This window comes from Anguilla anguilla, chromosome 1 (assembly GCF_013347855.1).
Source record: "Anguilla anguilla isolate fAngAng1 chromosome 1, fAngAng1.pri, whole genome shotgun sequence".
Classification (NCBI taxonomy): Eukaryota; Metazoa; Chordata; class Actinopteri; order Anguilliformes; family Anguillidae; genus Anguilla; species Anguilla anguilla.
Window position 1 is genome coordinate 9,137,803 of NC_049201.1, and position 19,937 is coordinate 9,157,739.

General features: G+C 42.8%; 3 protein-coding genes across 10 annotated transcripts in view; all 3 read right to left on the reverse strand.

Moving 5' to 3' along the window:
• The window catches only part of nin (ninein (GSK3B interacting protein)), a 34,795-nt gene extending 33,506 nt beyond the window's left edge, over positions 1–1,289 (reverse strand). For 2 of the 3 annotated variants that reach the window (XM_035380169.1, XM_035380177.1), the window contains exon 1: positions 930–1,289. The gene's annotated coding sequence lies outside the window, so the exon portion shown is untranslated. The remainder of the gene's footprint in view (positions 1–929) is intronic. The other variant, XM_035380188.1, reaches the window with a different exon arrangement.
• Positions 1,290–4,582: 3,293 nt separating this feature from the next.
• pygl (phosphorylase, glycogen, liver) lies at positions 4,583–15,605 on the reverse strand. Its single transcript, XM_035415018.1, has 20 exons — positions 15,239–15,605; positions 14,271–14,372; positions 13,701–13,779; positions 13,331–13,434; positions 12,260–12,391; positions 11,852–11,963; positions 11,619–11,701; positions 11,338–11,478; positions 11,074–11,166; positions 10,467–10,613; positions 9,526–9,689; positions 9,030–9,144; positions 8,815–8,916; positions 8,119–8,266; positions 7,961–8,019; positions 7,358–7,499; positions 6,742–6,949; positions 6,301–6,435; positions 6,115–6,181; positions 4,583–5,992 (listed from the first exon to the last, which is right to left on the reverse strand). The coding sequence occupies exons 1-20, from the start codon at positions 15,479–15,481 to the stop codon at positions 5,804–5,806; spliced, it is 2,565 nt and encodes an 854-aa protein (XP_035270909.1). The 5' UTR covers positions 15,482–15,605; the 3' UTR covers positions 4,583–5,803.
• A 230-nt stretch (positions 15,606–15,835) lies between these two features.
• trim9 (tripartite motif containing 9) overlaps positions 15,836–19,937 on the reverse strand; it is a 38,727-nt gene continuing 34,625 nt past the window's right edge. For all 6 annotated transcript variants that reach the window (XM_035415033.1, XM_035415080.1, XM_035415052.1 and 3 more), the window contains one exon: positions 15,836–19,885. In XM_035415033.1, the coding sequence (XP_035270924.1) occupies positions 19,808–19,885 (78 nt within the window). In that variant the 3' untranslated portion in view covers positions 15,836–19,807. The remainder of the gene's footprint in view (positions 19,886–19,937) is intronic.

Below are 19,937 nucleotides of genomic sequence, written 5' to 3' on the forward strand. Positions count from 1 at the left end.
CCAAAGTAACACGCCGAATCATGTGCCATAAAAACAAAAAGAAACTTCAAACAGAGAAATACAAGACTGCACTACACAAAAGGCGACAAAACCCACAATTACAGACTATTGATACAATTACAATCAGACTATTTGTTATCAAGCTATAATGACTCTTGCATTATATGCGATATGCACCATTGATAAGTTCTCATCATAAACTGAAGGAGCATGTACATGAGCCTTACTAGGCAACTAAATCTGGGATGCTTAATTAACTACAGGGTACGGACACCCTTTCACATTTTAAAGTAGCTAGTATTGTACTGAATTTAAGTACTAGCAAGCGTGTAATTTAATGAATGAAACATATATCCCACAAAGGAACTAACGCGGTCGGCGTACAAAAGAGCCACACTGCAACCCTAAGGCTACTTGCAATACTGTCCAAGTTCCAAATAAAAGTAACAATGGCTAACGGGACGAAAGTGCTCGGAAGATATGTAACCAAACCTCTAGCAACGTTACTGTGTTAGCAAAAATGTTGCCAGGAAAATTATCAAAGTGTTTTTAAAACCAAAATTTCGGCTTGCAAACCAACACCCTTTAGCCACCAGAACCTAACATTTGAAACACTTGTTCAGCGCCTTCGTTGCACGACTACTTTGAACATGGACCAGTAACATTGAAATCTTATCAAATTCTACAGCTATAGCGACAGACTATTCAACCACAATCTGTTTAAAACATTAAATTTTGCTGTGTTTTACGGACTTGCGGTGAAAATGCGAAACAGATGATATCTGGAAATATCATCGATGACAGTGGAACATGTTTGAATCTAGTTCATTTTGATACATGACACGAGGTGCACTGACAATAAGATAATGCGCGGTGAACACAGCAATCTACGCTCCAGCCTAGCTAACTAGCCGTATCAACAAACTTACCAACAACGTTCCGGACTGTAGAGATGCCCTTCCTCTTTTCACGGGCACAAGAGTGGACTACTCAAGCATTTGGTAAATGCGGCAAAAAGTTTTTTATTTATAGACCAGACTAAATTATTTACTAAGATTTCATATAATTAGCTACACTTTAGCATCCGGACCCCAGTTTACGAATTTCCGCCCTCCTTGAATTTTTAGTTGGGACTCGGCGTGAGCCGTATCCTCTCGGCTCTCTTCAGCTACAAACTGCTCCAGCATAGCTCAGCTGCATCTTGTTTCAGATTTTGAAAAGCTCATGAGAAAGGAGGGGGGGAGGTGACGCCTTTAGACGTAACCAGACATCATCACAAATTCCCTGAGCCGGGAATAAACTAGGCGGACACTTCTGACGACATCACGTGAGCGTTTCTTGACAGCCAATTACGATTATTTTCTGGTAAATCAAACCGCGCTGCTAAATAACGGGTGGGCTACTGAAGGTATTTTATTCGGAACACAATACTTAGTGTTGTTGCGAGGCTAATTTTGTACATGCCGAGTATTGTGAATCTCCAATAATGTAAATATGGTATTTAGACTTTGAATCAAATTTTAGTGTGATGTTAAAATTAGACAGGCCTGCCCCTTTTGACAATAGAGCAAGGTGGGGTGGGCCCATGTTGTGGAACACCCTACCCCAAGGGTCTTCAGCTACTTCGTGGGGTACAGGTTTAAAGAAATTGTACAGCCAGGTCAAACATTTTCCACACACTAGTCGACTACTTATGAAGCAATACACGGCTAAAAAGCATTGTAAATTTGATGTGTGTGTAAGCTAATTAATGTAGGCTAGTTACTTTCTTAAATACACATCTTTATATTGTCTCTGGAGGGAAGCAGTGTTATGCTTAAGTAGTGTATATGTAGACCTGGACATAGTTCATATTTTAAATGCGCCTGAAAGCGAAAATACTTCATTTCCTGTATATAAACAATGGGACAAGAGCCAAGGCAAACCGGACTTGGCCCTCAGGATGCTGATTTGAACGGCCGCTTCATGCCCGTTAGACTCCTTGGACAGTCACATGATTTAATCACAGATGTCCGCTTAATGTCGGTTCCAGAGGTTGGCTGGCTCGCTCGTCGCATTTATATGACAAATATTACCCCCATAAAGTAATTCAGCCGTCAGAAATATGAAATAACTTTTAAATGTGTAGGCCTAATAGCGATTTCATCCTTGCATTTCACTGTCAATACCCGTTTGCCTGTTCGTCTTGAGACTGTGAACTGAAACCACATTCTGAGTTATAAAAAATAAAAAAACGAAACTTAAGCTATGTCGTTTTGGATGGTTTCCGTTAACGTAGCCATGGCCTTCTTTCCAGTCTGAAATTAAAATAAATGAATGGAAAAAAAAAAAAAGTTGCCAAAATATCTGTTGATTAATCTCTGTTAAATTACTCCAGTTTATAATTTTCATTTGTAAGCAGAGTGGGTGTTAACTGTGAAGTTCCTATACGAGCAGGGCGGTATAGCTGGTTGTGACTTAAGTGGTTGTAATAGGCTATTTTGTGTGAAATGGTTGCCTATGAGACAATATTGAAATTATTTGATTTAAGGAGTACTACAATATTTCATGATCATTTATTGAACTGGGAAGAGAACATTCCCAAATTAAACAAAATGACAATTTGTTATTGAGATTTAAGATTTAATAAAAAAATATCTCAAGATAGGCCTAGCACTATGAGGAACTCAATAATTACCTAAGGTGCAAAATCTTTCCCACTTCATACCTTTATACACGAGGGAAGACCACATTTCTCAGTTTCTTTATATTTGCAAATAAATTAAAACTGTTTTATTTCTGTTCGGATTTATAAAGTCGGTGTGATGGTTGTAGGGGATTTACATTTCTTTGCCCTTAGTAGGATCTATGCCTCTTTGCCTTTTACCCTCTACCCGTTTCCTTGGATACTAAATCATGTGATCTGTTCCCATTCTTGACCCAGAATGCCACAGCAGGTTATGTCTTTGTCAGATGTCTTTTTACCCCCCCAGTGAAAAAAGGGCTGGTAAGATAATGCACAAAAGTATGACCAGCATCCTACTTATTATATACTCTCAACGTTAGTGACTGGAAAGTATCCCTTGACCCTCTTTAAGTTGTGTTCACGCTTCTCTGTTGTGAAGGTTGGTACAGCAATCTGCTCCAGCCCTGTCAGTGCATAAATGAGTCAAAGCTGTTATCCAGGGAATCATTTGCAGTGTAAACAAACCTATCCTCTAGTGTTCCTAATTATCACGAGGCACTTACTTTGGTGTGTTCTGTCCCATGTGACACACAGTTACTGATACGCACTGGAAAATGGTGCAGGGCAAGACATGGGGTAGGGCTGAATGAGACTCTTGAGACTGTACTTCTGTCTCTCTGCTCTGATGAGGTATCACCTGTTTCCGTAGCAACATGGAGGGCGATGCGCCAAGGTTCTGTATTCAAGCGATAAATTGTTGGTCATCAAGAGGAGGTAGGTTTACTGTACCATACCTTCACTACTTATTTTATGGAATGAACAGTACACATGTTCCTTTACATGCTGATGCATTTTACTGTTAAAAAAGTACATTTGTCAGAAGATAACAGTATACTGTCTATTCTCAATATATTTAATGTTGACTTATTACAAACCATTAGTTTAAGATCTAAGAGAATTAGTTAATAATAGTTCAGCTTCTTTGCTACAAACAAAAATATTTGTATTCCGTAATATTGTCCCTCATTAAATTTGTGTCCCTTAATATGTCAGAAGCTAGTTTAAATTTTTTAAATTCTGGGGGCCAGCTAGCAAGGTCAGTTTCTCTCGCAGGAAAAAATGGCTTCCTTTGTTGGGCATAATAAGACTGAAGGGGGAATTAGCACAGTAATTATGCAAAATAACCCAGCAAAACAAATATTGTCGGTGAAACGGACTGGTAATGTATTACCGTTTTATTTAAATCTTTTGCGCCATCTAGTGTCTACGTAGCAAATCCGTGTCTCCTGGAAGAGATGGGTGTGTCTTAAATAATAATTGCAGATTATCCCAACGCTGTACACATGGGAGCTTCAGGCCACAGGGATTCTTTTCCCAGTACGGATCTTGATTGCGCAATGGAGAAGACGTTTTGAGCGATTATGTAACGCGAATATTTTTATGCCACTGGCGCGTTGGAGTTAAGAAACTTCGAGGCCCCGTGCACAAACCTCCGCGAGGAGGATTCCAGCACCATAATGCTGCGCGCCGACCGATGACAGACAGGCCCCGGGGTTGCACATAAACCTTCCATTCTGTCGCAAAAAATGCAGAGATCTGCTCATTTCCTTCCAAACCAAGGAATGCCACTACTGAGGTCAAATGGAATGAAGAAGCAGTTTCTGTGTTCTTTGTTTCTGGCAGATGGTCATTTTGCTTTTTTGTGAACAGTACTTGAATGTAGCTATATTGGCTTTAATAGTAATACAGACTGGGCATCTTGTTGGAGAAATGGGATTTAGCCTGGAAATAAGCTCTGTAAAATAATTTTAAAACAAACTTGGTTTATTATGGCCCAGAGCCATAGACAGCATGCATGAACACAAATAAAAATCCAGGGTAAAGTATTTAAACAAGAATAACCCATTAATCCCTTCCAATGCTTAGTAACATGTTTTCTTTATTGAGTGTATCATTGGTCAAACTCAAAACCCAATTTCCCAAAAAGCCACTTAAAGTGGATAATCACGTCAAGTCATGTCATTGGTTTCCTTAAGGCCATTTTGAATCGTTGCAACAACATGCAAAACACTGGAAATAAAAATGAAACCTTAGTCATGGAAAATATTTATTGAAGATAATACAAAGCAGGCCAGTCAATAAAAATAACATCCTGCCAATTTCTCCTGTCAGCACACACAGCTGGACAAAAGTATTCAACAAGCATGTATATGTTCAACTGACTGGCTTAGACTGGTTCAACAGAACATCCGTGCTAAACGGCTAGACATATTGAATTGTGAAATGGAATGTTGCGTTCCAGGATTCCTCCAGTGACACATTTCTCAGTATTTATGCCTGTGAAGACATTTTACAGTCATGCGGTACAGTAGAAATGCCAATACAAACCAAGCGAATAATGTTTAGCTTTGCTTACACTGCAGGGCTTCCCTATACTGGCAAGGTTGGCTCTCACAGCGCTAACACACTATAAAGACGATTTGCCGCCAAAATTGAGCAAACCCGTGACATTTCCTGTTACGCACTTAAATCTTGAGGTTGTAAACCTGAAGAGAACAGCATGCAAACACGCCGCTGGCAGACTGCAAGTGCGAAAGACAGGTTTGCAAGCTGAGGGGAGGCAGCGAGGAAGCGTGTAACAGGCACTCTGTCAGGGCGAAAGAGCAGAAACAAAAGTGCAAATCAGGGGTGAATTTCAGAGGTAGAAAATCCAGGGGGTCAGAAAGTAAAAGTCCTGCCATGAGTTTCCTCCACCCATGAACTCAGCCATCTGATTTCACCTATTAGTTCAACCTCCTGGCTGAAGAACTGTGCTAATTGGCAAATCCAGGTGACTGGAACAAAAAAAAAAAAAAAACTGGGGAGGACTTTTTACTTTCTGAACCTGGATTTTCCACCTCTAGGCGAATTCAGTACACAAAGCTTTTGTTATCAGTGCTGACTGAAGGGAAAGACCACACTAAGCCAGACTTGGCCTCCAGTCAGCACCCAGCACCATTTTTTGTCTGACCTCACCCCCCTTTCTCTCAAAATAGGAATGCCAAGGAGGTCTAAAACCGTGAGCCAGCGGTCTAACTTAGCTGCTCTGCTAATTAAGAGGGGACATTTTCAGCGCAGCCGATCCTATTTTCCAGGCTTTCACATCTTCTTCACCGCGCGGGCCGTCTCCTCGATGGCCTCCCGGGGCTCGTTGGGAGGAGGGATCTTCAGGTTCGTGGGCTCCACGCCCCAGATCTCGGTCGCGTACTCCGTGATCGTGCGGTCGCTGGAGAACTTTCCGGAAGCTGCGATGTTCCTGATCACCATCTTGGTCCACTCCTTTGGGTTCTTTTTTTTTTATGAGGGGAAGAAAAATTTAATTGTGCTGAAGTTGTGCTTCCCAAAAAAAAAAAAACCAATAGCAAGAAAAAACAGAAAACATTTGTAACTAAAAGCTCAATTGTGCTTACTTCATAAAGCTTGCTGACTCTTTCTTGGCACTGGACATAGTCTTCGTAGTCCGCAAAAACTTTGAACCTATAAGGAGGTGGGTGTAAAGCAAAAATCAGCTTGATAGTGGTTGAGAATTTTTGACTGTAACCCTCTCTTGTCCGGTCTTGGACTTGGATACAACAGACAGAACAAACACTACTCACCTATCATGGTTGAAGAGCATGTTTGTGATGTCCAGGAACTGATCTGGATTTTTTGGGGAGTAGAATCCACTTTTAATCTGATCTAGGGCTTGCTTCAGCTCAGGGAGCTCCTTGTAATATTTCATGGCATCATAGCTGAAGAGAAAAGATCACAATCATTCACCCATTGTGCACTTGAAGCGAATAAATTGCTGCACTGTATTAAAACCTCCTGCCAATTACAGTAGTAGAACTGGTTAGGTGAAGAACTTTATTTGCTCCAGTTGTCAATTGCTCATGTTGAGAAAGTGGCAGTTAAACATACTTAAAAAAAAAAAAAAAAAAAAATCAACCTGTATTTTAATTAGCAGGTGTTTTGCTGTGGGCTGAGTAATATTGTGATGGCCTTGATTTGGTCTGCCACTTTTACAGGACAGGAACGCCCCGGTGCCCAGCACGCACCCCTTTTTGTCCATCTCGGCCACGTCCTCCACCCTCATCCCAAAGATGAAGAGGTTCTCCTCGCCAGCCTCCTCTGCCATCTCCACGTTGGCGCCGTCCATGGTGCCGATGGTGAGGGCGCCGTTCAGCATGAACTTCATGTTCCCGGTGCCCGAGGCCTCAGTGCCCGCGGTGGAGATCTGCTCCGAGAGGTCGGTGGCTGGGATCACTGAGCGGGAAAAAGGGGAACGCTTTGGGGTCAGACCCATGTTTACGCAGCTTCACACGGAACATACAACACACCTTTGAACAGACTAATGAGTTAAACTGAACTGTATTTATCGGAATCCTGGATTGCCCCAATGTTCATTTACTTTACGTACATTACCAGGCATTTGACAAGTCACAAAGGGAAAAGTAGTTATTTCGGAGAACTGTTGGGGGGGGGGGGGGGGATAGCTTAGAACACTCCAAGTACATTTTTGAAGGTGGAGAAAAATAAGTACACTCATGTGACCACAAATGAGACCAAGCCAAAGTTAAATAGAGGGATATTAAAATTATGGATCTGTCTGTGTCATGCTTTAATTTTTAAGAATCTGGACAGACGGGCCAGTAGCTGTAGATTGTACTGCACCTTTCTCAGCCAGGGAGACTCTGTAGTTCTCCAGGAAGATGACCTTCAGTTTGCTGCCCACCACAGGGTCTTTGTTCACCACATCAGCCACAGCGGTAATAAGCCTGATGATCATCTTGGCCATGTGGTACCCGGGTGCTGCCTGCAGAGGGAGCCAGAGAGTAAATCAATCAACGCAAAGTAACAGTATAGCTGCAAGCAGCAATGAAGCGGCCACATGCTACAGGGCTTCCATGCGACAGATTCTGTTAGTTGTTTAATTTAGGCCCCTTACTGTAATGTTCACCCAAAAAATTTGGTAGAAATATATGCTAGGCCAAACAGTTAAAGTGACAGGAAAAAATCTATCACTTAATTTGGCCTGTTGGTGTTGCTAGAGAGGTGTATCAACTGACCCAAAACTTGGTGTCTGTATACCTTAGCCTGTCCTCTATCAATGTGCAAAACTTCACAAAAATCCACCAGGTGGCTCCATGGGCTGCTAGACACCCATGGCAGAAACTATAATAGTGAAATTGTGAAAAATTGTAATGATGAAACAGTGAAATAATTCTACACTTTACAATAGGTGCCTATGCACCACTGGTGCTTGAGAGGACTGACCTTTCCTCCAATGATCACAGTTCGGGGTACGAAAGGTGCCTTCGGGTCCTTCTTTATGCCTGAAAGGGAAAAGGAGAACTGTGGTGAGTCTGACTGCTCAGCTGAGACGCCAAAGCAGAAAGTAAGGGAGTAAGGATCGGATGCCGACGGAGACGTACGGTTGTACATGGTGATAATGTGCAGGCAGTTGAGGAGCTGCCGTTTGTACTCGTGGATCCTCTTCACGTGGACATCAAACATGGAGGAGGGGTTGATCTTCACTTTATACTCCTTCTCAAGATACTGAGCAAACTTCAGCTTGTTTTCCTGGAGGGCAAAACATGAAAAAAAAACCCACAATCCTTTAAAATGAAGTCATTCAGGTGGACAGTATAGCTGAGTAAAAGGATATGCTGTGCCTTAACATGTTGTGAGGCAAATGTATGTCTGGTATTTACAAAAAAAATGGGGCAGAACAGCTACAGCTGTTTGAGTGCAGCAGGGTTCAAGCAGTACTAGAGATTTCATTCCCCCACAGTGATAAACTATCTTCTCCAACTCTAGGAGAGATCTTGATGTGACATTACACAACACAGCATTGTTGTGGTGAATATAGTTGATTAGCACCCAACCTCTATTTTCCACTTATGGCGCGTACACCTTCTATTACACAACATGCCTCAGAGTTGTTGATAAGAAGATAGCCCATTTAACTATGGACCCCACCTGCCATTGTTGACATCAACTGCTGTTGTAAATGAATTACTGCCTTCTAAGTTCACAGCAGGGTTATAAGAGTTGCATGCAGAAGGGAACCTACAATCTGTGGTACTGGGTCCCTTGAGGACAGTTGTTGATCCGAGTAACAGCCTCACCTGCTTCACTTTTGAGATGTCCCGGATAAAAGTGACATCATCAACAAGGTCGTTCAGCTTCTGCAACTGACTGAGCTCCTTCACGTACTCTTCCCCGATAGCCTGCAACAAAAAAAGGCAGTTTTCATTCAAAAAGTGTACATGTGTTGATACTCAGAGAAAAAGATGTTGTGTGAGGAAAAAAAACCTTTAAAATATATGAAGTTAAAACTGACCTCTGCAATGAGCTCAGCGAGTCCAGCATTGCAGAGCAGCAGCCAGCGACGGGGTGTGATTCCATTGGTTTTATTCTGGAACTTGTTGGGCTCCATCTCGCTGAAGTTCCGGAATCTGTCAGGACAGAGGACAAGCGAGAGTTCTGGTACAGATTGCATAAAGTAACCAGATGAACAGGGCCATGTTTTAATGCTGAAATTTTGTCTGTCAACGGTTACAACTCAAATGTTCAAATTTAATGCATCTTGTAAATAGGCCCATGACTAAGGACAATGCTGTAGAAATTGATATTATGTCCTGTGCTGCCCAATTCAAGCTGTGATATTGCACTGGAAGTTCCCACTGTCAATGACAACCTCCTGTAATACTTAGTAGGTTCTGAGACCGTAGAAAAGGCAGAAGGAGTGCATGACCGAATATAGAATCTCTGCTTCTATTACAGAAGAAACCAGAACTCTAAAGAACAACGGGATGTAGAGACACCCTAACTCTTACACATCGGTCTTTACGATGTTGGAGTGAATCTCAGCGACTCCGTTGACCGCGTGGGATCCCACAATGCACAGGTGGGCCATGTTGACCCTCTTAATGCCCTCTTCCTCAATCAGGGACATGCTGCGCAAGCGGTCCATGTCTCCAGGAAACAGAGCAGCAATCCTCTGAATAAAATGGAAAGCACGTTAGCACAGATACAGTGGATAAATTACATTTTGTTTGGCAGATGCTTTTATTAAAAAGCAACGTACAATAAGTGCATACCGAAGGTCATTGGAACAACTACAGAACAGGTCTTATAAGATACAATTCTCATTAAGTATCAGTTATCCATAGCCATGAACAAGTCTAGGTCACACAGCAGGCATAGGCTAAGTCAATAAAATTATGGCAAGGCAAACTAGAAGTGGGGCATGATTACAAGAGATATGATAAAAAGTCACAACATGAAGACGATAGTGCAAGTGCAACACAAACGTGCTAGATGAAGATACAAGCGTAACATGAAAGGTGGTTCATTTGCGAAAATTACGACATACCCACAGGCGAAATCACAGGCAGACTGTTCTGAGACTGGAGTGTGTGTGTGTGTGCGTGTGCGTGTGTGCGTGCATGTGTATGTGTATGTGTGTGTGTGTGCGTGTGTGCGTGAGTGTGTGTGTGTGTGTGTATGTGTGTGTGTGTGTGTGCATGTGTGTATGTGTGTATGCGTGTGTGAGTGTGTGAGTGTGTGTGTGTGCGTGTGTGTGCGTGTGTGTGTATGTGAGTATGTGTGTGTGTGTGTGTGTGTGTGTATGTGTGTATGCGTGTGTGAGTGTGTGTGTGAGTGTGTGTGTGCGTGTGTGTGTGTGTGTGTGTGTGTGTGTATGTGTGTATGTGTGTATGCGTGTGTGAGTGTGTGTGTGTGCGTGTGTGTCTGTGTGCATGAAGCCTGTTCTCACATCAAGGTGGTGCTGGTTGATCTGGTAGATGATCTGCAGGTGTCTCGGCAGCAGCTTCTCCATCAGCTGGACCGGCCAGCGCTCCAGGGCCTCAGGCAGCACCGTGTGGTTGGTGTAAGCGAAGGTGCGTTTGGTGAGGTCCCAGGCCTGAAACGCAACAGAATTTAGCCTCTTCATTCACTCGCCACCAGGATCCATTTCCTGTTTTCAGGTGGTGCTTCACGCTTGCGGACACAAACGCAGACATTAATGTTTGTACTACGTATTTAAGCATCGGATCAAAGTCCAGTTTCCCCTGTGTTGCTTGTTCAGATTAGATGGCAGCTTTGTTTAATTAAGGCCAGTGTGTGGAATGAGGTTTACAATTAGAAAACACAATACAATGCAGAGGCTCTCTATGCTTGCCACTTTAACATTGATTCAGCTGGTCAGCCTTTCCATGTCATCAACATCAATTTTTGTAATAGACTTTTTTTGTTGTGCCAAATAACCAGGACCTGGGTTTGCTGAATTTATTAAAAACATTATGTAACAGGTGTAACCCATATCCCCATTACTTGCAGTATAACGGACATGTGTGGTAATCCAGGTAATGCCTTAAACCCACCGTGTCCCAATCCAGCTTCTCAATGTCCATAAAGATCCTCATGAGTTCCGGGATGGCCATAGCAGGATGGGTGTCATTCAGCTGGATGGCCACCTTTCAACAGAAGGGCGTAAGCAATTGGTGAGACTTTCATTTTGTTTTCCTGCTCCACTGTCAAAATCAACCCAACTGCACCATATAGCTGTGAATCAAATGGAATCTGTAGCAAATCTGGCAACCAAAATGCCCGAAGCCTCCATCACTGCTCCCGAGGAGTTTATTTACCTTGTCTGGGAAGGTTTTGAAGGAAATCGGGGAGGAGGGAGGGTCCCGCTTGGAGGTTTTGAAGCGGCGAATGATGTCTTGGAGGGTGGCGGCCACCACGAAGTACTCCTGCTTCAGCCGCAGCTCCTTCCCCTCGAAGAACTGCAAGCAGAGGAATTATGAAATACAGCAAATTATCAGCGCCCCCCCCCCCCCCAAAAAAAAACTAAACAGACATGAACATAAAACCAGAGCCAACCGCACGCAAAAAAAGTATGTAAACAGAGACAGAGTCGATTTACATTATCGTTCGGGTAGAGCACTCGAGAGATGTTCTCGGCCAAATTCCTGTCCAGGACAGCCTGGATGTAGTCACCAACATTGACTGTAAAAAAAAGAAAAGAAAAAAAGATATAAAATTAAGTCAAATAAAGGAATTGTGTTCCAATGGAAATTAGCCGCAGCTTCCAAGTAATAGCTAGTGTAAAAGGCCTCAATGCCCTGAGCTGCACTGAGCCGCACTGAGCACACTTACAGTCCCGCAGGTTGAAGTCATTGGGGGCGCGTGCAGACCACAGCCTCATTGTGTTCACGGTGTTATTCATGTAGCCTGGGATGGGGGTGTCGTAAGGCATGGCCAGAACAACCTGCGCAAAGCAATCAAACAGTGCCACATCGACTGAGAATCTAGAAGGCCACACTTTTGTTGCACGGTGTAACTGTGTATCCAGAATAACACAGAGTCCGTATGACACAGTTGCTCCTCCCACAATCAATGGTTCTCACTAACTGCAACAACACGATCGACAAAAGACCCAGTTGAGCCCGAAACACTGCGTGCTTTGGTCAAGTTCAGACTCATTTCTTTCGTTCACATTGTTTTTCATGTTCTGTAACTGTAGCTAGTGGATGTGCGTATATTTATCTTTGTGATGGTTGGTACCTGTGTGTCCACCCATTTGGATCCTTCCTTGGTTTCTTCAACTCTGCCGTAGAAATGCACGGGTAACATGTACTCCGGGCGAGCCTTCTCCCAGGGGTTACCATACCTCAGCCAATCATCAGCCTCCTCCACCTGCAGGCCACCCAAATAAAGGTCAAATAAGGTTAGCCTTCAGTGTCATGCTTACTAAGCTAACTCCAGTTACACAATCCCATCTCAGTAGTTCAAATAAATACATTTCTGCTTTACATTACAACATAATCATAGTTATTTGTTCATGGACTCAAGAACAGTGGGGGGGGGGGGGGGGGGGTGTACATAATATAATAAAATAAAAGTTTTAACTAAAGACAATCAAAGCTCACTTTTGAATTTCATCTTATCACAGATAAAAAAAAGGCCTAAGTGCACTTCAGACTGCACGTCCAATTCCAGTAAATGAATAATCTTTAAAAGCGGCCAATGTGTAGGTTCAGGCCCTATGTTTACATGGTAGGGTTTGCTTTGCAAACATGCCGCCTGATTTTAAAATGAACGATCCAGAGAGGCTCGTGGGCTAGTCTGCTGTTTGGACCTCAGTCTGAGTACAACGCACCCTACAAGCACGAGGGCAGAGAAACAGCCATTGCAGAGCTCAGGGACAGACTGCAATCACCTCCAGCCACCTGGAGTTAATGATTGGCCCACACTAGAGACCCACTTCCCTTAGCTGGTCCAATGGAACCTTGAACCTTGAGAGTGGCAGTTGGGATAAAAGGCCATTCTAATCATAGGTGAGGGTTCATCAGTGGCAGTCTAAGGTAGGGATGGGTCATGACTCAAATGGGCTAAAAAAAAAACAGTAAATTCTGATCAGCCTTTGGACACAAGGCTTCCTTCCAGTCTCGTTCAGAGTTCCAGTACGGCAGAAAAAAAAAAAGTTGTGTGGACATCCAATTTAACTCATCCACTAAATTTGTGGAATGTAACCAGTGCAACCCGTTCACACCACAGCACCGTTTCAAGAAAGTAATTGCCACAGGCGTTTGCATTGCTGCTACTTTACTATACCAAAGGACTGTATGTTTATACCTGCCAACCATCTTTGATCCTCTGGTTGAAGATTCCGTATTCATAGCGAATGCCATACCCGTACGCTGCGAGGCCAAGGGTGGCCATCGAATCCAGGAAGCAGGCTGAGGGGAAATAGGTCAGAGAAAGTGTTTGTGTCACTCAGCATGCTGATGGTGTAATTCTGCGCGTCTGAGGAACGCACAGTACTTCTCACCGGGCGGCTCAAATTTCCTGTTGAGACATGTCGTGGAGGGAGTGAAATACTGCGGCTTTAACGCTTATCGTACATTCTGAGCGGTTGATGTTAAGGACCTGACGCTTGCAAAAGGGTGATAAACTGGAGAATTGTTTTTTGTTTAGCAATCCAATGGAAATGCAGTTGAAGTACCTGCGAGTCTGCCCAAGCCTCCGTTACCCAGTCCAGCATCCTCTTCCATCTCCTCCAGGTCCTCCATGTCCAAGCCCAGCTGGTGAAGTCACAACGGAGACACGTGGATATGAGAGGCACTTCCGCACTCAGGCTTCCTGCCATAGCTACCCGAAGCTCATCTGAATTTACTATCAAAGCAATTTACTGCCAGAAAACATGAGCCATTTTCAAAAACTGATTCAGTTTGCCACTTGCCAATACACTGCAGGGGATAGGGCGAGAAAAAGAGTGTGCCGGTTGTCGCGTATACAGCTGCCATAACTTGCCAAATGCCAACCAAGCCCCATTGTAGGTGGAGCCAAAAAAATGACAAAGGGCATGTCACTTTAAGGTATGTCTGCTCTTGTTCAGACAGTGTTCTAGCAGAAAACATTGATAAGAGAACCCCAGGAATGCATACGAGAGTTATTTCTGCAAAAAAAAAAATTCTTAAATTCATTTGTGTATTCATAAGGTGTTAAAACTTCATTGTACAACCACATTGCAGAGTATCGTGCCCCCAAAGGCACTCCGCTTATAATACGTCACCTGGTATATGGCCTCATCGCAGGCGTTCTGCAGGCCAAGGTTGATCATGGTGTTCTGCAGGGTCCGGCCCATGTAGAATTCCAACGAAAGGTAATACACGCGCTGGCAAAGAGATGATAATTTAAATACGTAGCGTGCAGACCTGTGCAAACTGCATGTTTGTGCAACTTAGAGGAGGAGACGGGTAATGAGACATAACCCAGCCATTTTGCAACAATGTTCAAGGAAGCTTGCCTTGCCAACGGATATGGCCGTCCTGGTATTTTTCCATACTACACAATCGCTGCCTGTATTTCGTAAAGTTCGGTAGACGGCATCATTTAAACGAACGATGTTTCCAAATGTAATGCGATACATTAATATTTTCATCGACAGCAGAAAGATAAAATTACAACCAACAAGCCACAGTGTAGGTGAACGTGGTTACAAACTTGCAGAAAATTGCAAATTTCGTCAACGATTTCTGTTACAATCAAGTCAGGCTTCATGGCGCCGACTCATAATTAGGTGTGGACAAGAACTGGACAGCGTTGCTTTTCAAAACAGCAAAGCACACTGTAGACGGAGTTCCATTATTTCTTAACCACATTACGCTATTTGAAACACGTCTCAAAGACTTAATCATCCAGACAACTAAAACACAAAATTCACCCAGACTAGCCTACGCAAATGCACATTTCCTTGTTTTGGTTGGAATAGCTAAGTTGAGTTTTGGTCGGAAGTCAGCTACGCGTTGTTTCTTCCTAGTAGTTAGCTGCTCCACTGTCCGTGCTTCAGGGCAACGGTAACGAGCGTTTTCTACGTGACTTCACCACGAAAAACAAAGAGGAGCATTGGTATGTGTAGTCAAGCTGACATTCTATAAATCACTACACAGCATTGTAGAGGAAGCCAAAAGTGGAACTGTCATCTCTGTTTACCAGACATAGCTACCGTTATGTATTGTGCGTCATTCGTGCAAACATTACCTTTGGGTCGGTCTCATAGTAAAACTGCTGAGTTCTGATCCATCTCCCAACCAGGTGATCTCGAATCGTGTGTGCAAGAGCAAAATAGTAGTCTCGCTGCGTGGCAACATTTCTGTCTTTAACCAGAGTGAAGTGCAAATGTCGGTTAAATCCTTTTTTGAGCTCAGCTACATTTTCGACCCCAACTATTCCCCGGATGCTTATCTGCTTTCTCTTCTCTTGGTCACTTACGGGCGTCGCCATGTTAAGTAACTGCACTTTCCCTTATTCTTTTCTAAAAGAGAAATGAATTAGTTTGTACAGGTAGTAGATTCAATGCTCTGCTTGTTCCCTCCTCTCCAGCACCCATTGGTGACTGCCGAAACAGTGGGTGTGTCAGTCCAGGGACTGGCAGCGTTCTGACAGTAATGGAATTCTCCAAACTTTAAGAAACTTCCCCGCTCCTAGTGGGCGCTGTAGAGCGAATTTGCGGGGCTGGTTGCCAGCTTGTACTGAGAGAACCCCTCTTCTACAATTAGCGTACTTGTGAAACGCTGTGCAGTGTTTGTGTCAAATCGAAAATGTCTTCATGCAAAAGAGGAAACAAGAAAAATCAAATAGCACTGTAACGAATTTATTTATTTATATACCGCAACAGAAAACACCAAGCGTTGGAATAATAATACATCAATAATAATAATAGACGTAATAATAATAACAACAACATCAATTTAAGCCACCAATAATAAGCAAATCATTATATAAATAACAAGCAGTGTTACAAGGAGGTGAAGAAATACATTACATTCTACGTCACCAGCCGGACAGTACTTTAATCTAGAGCACGTGGTCACAATCACCGTGAAAAGAATGTCGCAATGACACAGGCACTGCCGTGCTCACCCCACACATTGAAAGAACTGCGGTTGTCGTCCAGCGACAATATATTTGTCTCCGTTACTTATTTTGTATGCTTAAAATCTAGGGCACCAGAGAGATCCGTGTACCAAGATGACAGAGCGTCAGTGTTCTTCTTGGACAGAGAGAGTCTCGCTATCAAGCCCCGGCCTTTGGCACCGTTTTCGTGGCCATAGTTTCCTCTTGCTGCCAACCAAGCTTATAAGAAGATGGGTTTATCTTTCGGAAGTTATTGAACACACAAATTAGTCAAAATCCTTACAGTTAATTTTCCAGTTCTACAAAACAACACATTCCATGCTAAATAACTCAAATCTTCACTTTTGTTATTCACACTACCTAACAGCTCTCAAGGGGAGGTAATGTGGATACGTATGTAAATTATGGAATATTTAAAATCCATTATGCAAGTAAAATAATAATAATAAAAAACTAAACAGTTTGACCGTGGTCCCATCATACAAAAGTTTAAAACCATCTCACTATTCGTTTCAAGCTTGAAATATCATAAAAATTATATTGTTATACAATTATTGTGTATTTGAAGGATTTGTTAGGTTGACCTGAATGAATCGAAGCACTTGCTAAAACAACAATAAAAGAAAATTAATTGCTTTGCTTCTCTTGACCTAGTTACGCCACCCTGGGAACATGATGTAATGCATGCCAGCATTTGTCTGGATTACAAAGCAGAACCAAAGATGTTCAGACTGTCTACGCAGTGACCCATTAACAGTGACCTTGTAGATATTATGAGGTTAAGAAGGGATGTTTTCAAAGAGCGCCTTCTCTCCATCATCACTTTACTACAGAGCTGCAAACAAGAGGACAAAGGGGGATGCCTCATTAGTGCTTTAAGTATTGCTGATCAAGATTAAGTTTAACCGTGTGGAAAATCTGCATCCACTAAATGAGCATGGTTTGCCTTGTCACACAGCACGTATTTCTCCAACAAATCAAGTTACAGTCAATACAATATCAAGGACATTAATCAAACAGCTGGAGTACCCAGGTTTTTCACTTTCTCTTTTTTCTGCCTGTTTTTTCTTTGCTGTCAGGTTTTTTCTAGTATTTGTTCAACAGCCTCATTTGAAAGCTTCAGAAGAGGAAATGTCGCCGCCTCAAAGCTTGAGTGATTACCAATAACCGTGCTTTCAAAATGGCGCAAGATCTGTTCTGAAATATAACAACCCCCCCCTCCCCCACATACACACACACACACACAATTCATCTAGGACAGAGTGATCGTATCAGAATTTCCTTCCTAATAGCTCTATTAGTGTCAACTAATTAATTTAATTAGTCTCATTATTTAACGATGCCTAATTTGATGAAGAGCCCTGTGTTAAATGTGGCACTGTGGCATCTGATCACCAACAACAGTTTATCACTCTGACTCTGAACAGTAAGACAGGTCCTACAAGAAATGGCTGAACCCCCGTGTCTCAGCTGGCTCTGCTAAGACAGGAAGGGAATGGCACATTGGTACATACTGAGTAATCGCAACTGCATGCGGTGTAAAGCCACTGTTACCATTTCTCCCAACCGCTCAAAAACATGCCCAACCCTGGGACTCTTAAGAGGAGAATGACATAAAGTACCAGGCTGTCACTGCCCAGCACTGAGGGATCCTATGGTTATATCTGAAGGATAAACTTGTTTGTACACTTGCTTGATGAAAGCAAGCTGAATTCAGCTAAAGCAGCTGACGACTGGCCAGGTGTGAAGGGTAGGAGGAGTCTGTTGTTTTTCCTTCAGTCCCAAGCCTTTCATTGTTGAACTGAATTAGTCACTCCAAATAGGTCCCTGTGTCTGGTCAACAAAGCCGTTTAGGTGAGGCAATTAAATCTGTAATTTTTGAGATGAAGCATAATGGAAAAGTAGGTCCATTGAACTTTTCCTGGGAAAAGGCACAATGTTTGTGGTTTTATTTTACATATAGCACCTTTTGTTCAATTATGCTGCTCGTTGGTAAGCATCTCAGTGACATTTATCCCTCAGAAGACTCTCATTAATATATACTATTGATGAATAAAATACATTCATATGGTTTAACATATTTGTATTTTTTTTTTTTTTTGCGAGAGCATTTCTCAATATGTACAACAATGCCCCTGCAATCATCTCAATCATGTCCACAGCTCCTAACATGCATATACATATATATACATGTATATATATATATATATATATTTGCACACACACACACTCACACAAACTCTTTTCTGGGGGAAGGGATCTTTTCAAAGTAAATATTTTGCAAGATTTTGGGCAGCTGTATTCTTATGTAACATGTTTGCACATTTTGGCTTCCTTAAACTCCATAAAGTTTTGAACGCTCACAAATAGTACAATGACGTTTAAATCAAGCAGAGAAGCCCCAGAGAGGACACTCTTAACACCACTAACTTATTTTTTTATACATTTTATACATTAGGGCAGTCCATGAACAAAAGTACAAAAACTACTAGGACTTAGGTCACCTACTGTAACCAAATTGATAGAAGCCAGCAGCTGTAGCACCTCATGAAGACTGTGCCAAAAATGACACATCAATGTAGGAAATAAAACAAACAGAAAAATCTGTAGAAGTAGAGCCTGATTCCTGAAGAAGCAGCACAGACTCTGTACAGTCACAACTATGGCAGAGCGCTCGTTAATTAGACTGAAAAATCACCGTATAATTATGACAGGAGTTCACAAGCAAGCCACTTACAGCGCCCCACATTAGAGATAATAAAACAATACAAAGAAAAGTTATTGATTTTTGCCAGGGATCATTACACAAGTCAACTAGGCACCATTCCACTTCATACAAAAAAAAAATAAAAATAACCAAATTCTAATTATTTGTAATGGGCCGCAGCACCGTCTCCTGCGTCTTGTGCTCCTCCCGAGGTAAACAGAATCACATTTTGGGATTGCGTAGGGACAGAACGGGTTCTGCGTAACCCACTCTGGATCTTGGTCGAGGGTTTTCACACGGGAAACACAGTGATGGGCAATTCAGTCCTAGCCAGGCTCTAGGAATTTGCTATCCAGGGTATTACACAACTCAGCCAATTTAGGAGCAAAAGCAACAGCTATGTACACAGTCCTCAGCCCGATCACAGGGATTATGCACTTTGCTGCCACCTAGTGTCAATCTGAAGTAATGACCCTTTTTGGTGGTAAAATGGCCTGTCAGAGCAGACACTCTCTCAGCCTCATGGTTTGCTGAAAAGGGATTGATGATGATGATGATGATGATGATTATGATGATGATTTTACTTGCTAGCATTGTCATGTTCAGCAATGGAACAGGTTGTGCGGTTAAAGGGCACCAGCAAAAGACAGTCCTCACGGTAGATCAACTTTCATTTAGATAAAAGCACGTAAAAAATATAAATCTAAACACTGAATGCTAAATGCAGACGAACCAAAATATCTTTCTCTTTACTCCATCTTCCGCTGTAGTGTACAGGAGGCCAAGGGGGAAGGCGGGTGGGGCGAGGGGGCTTGGCAACGATCATATGAATGGAGGGTTTTGGGATATCACGGTCTCCCACATGTAGTCTTCTGGGGAGTTTAGGCTGCAGTACAGTGAATCGCAGAGGTGGAGACAGATGAGTCTGTGTAAGTCCAGGGCCATGCACCCCCCCCCCCCCCCACCCAACGGTCGCTATGGGGACGTTAACACACTGAGCCTGGAGGGTCTGGGTCGCTCGGGGCGTAGAATTCAGGGATGGGCAATCCAGTGTGCAGGGTCACCTAAGGCAAGGTCAATAAAGAACATTATCAGGGCTTAGGACAGCGATAAATA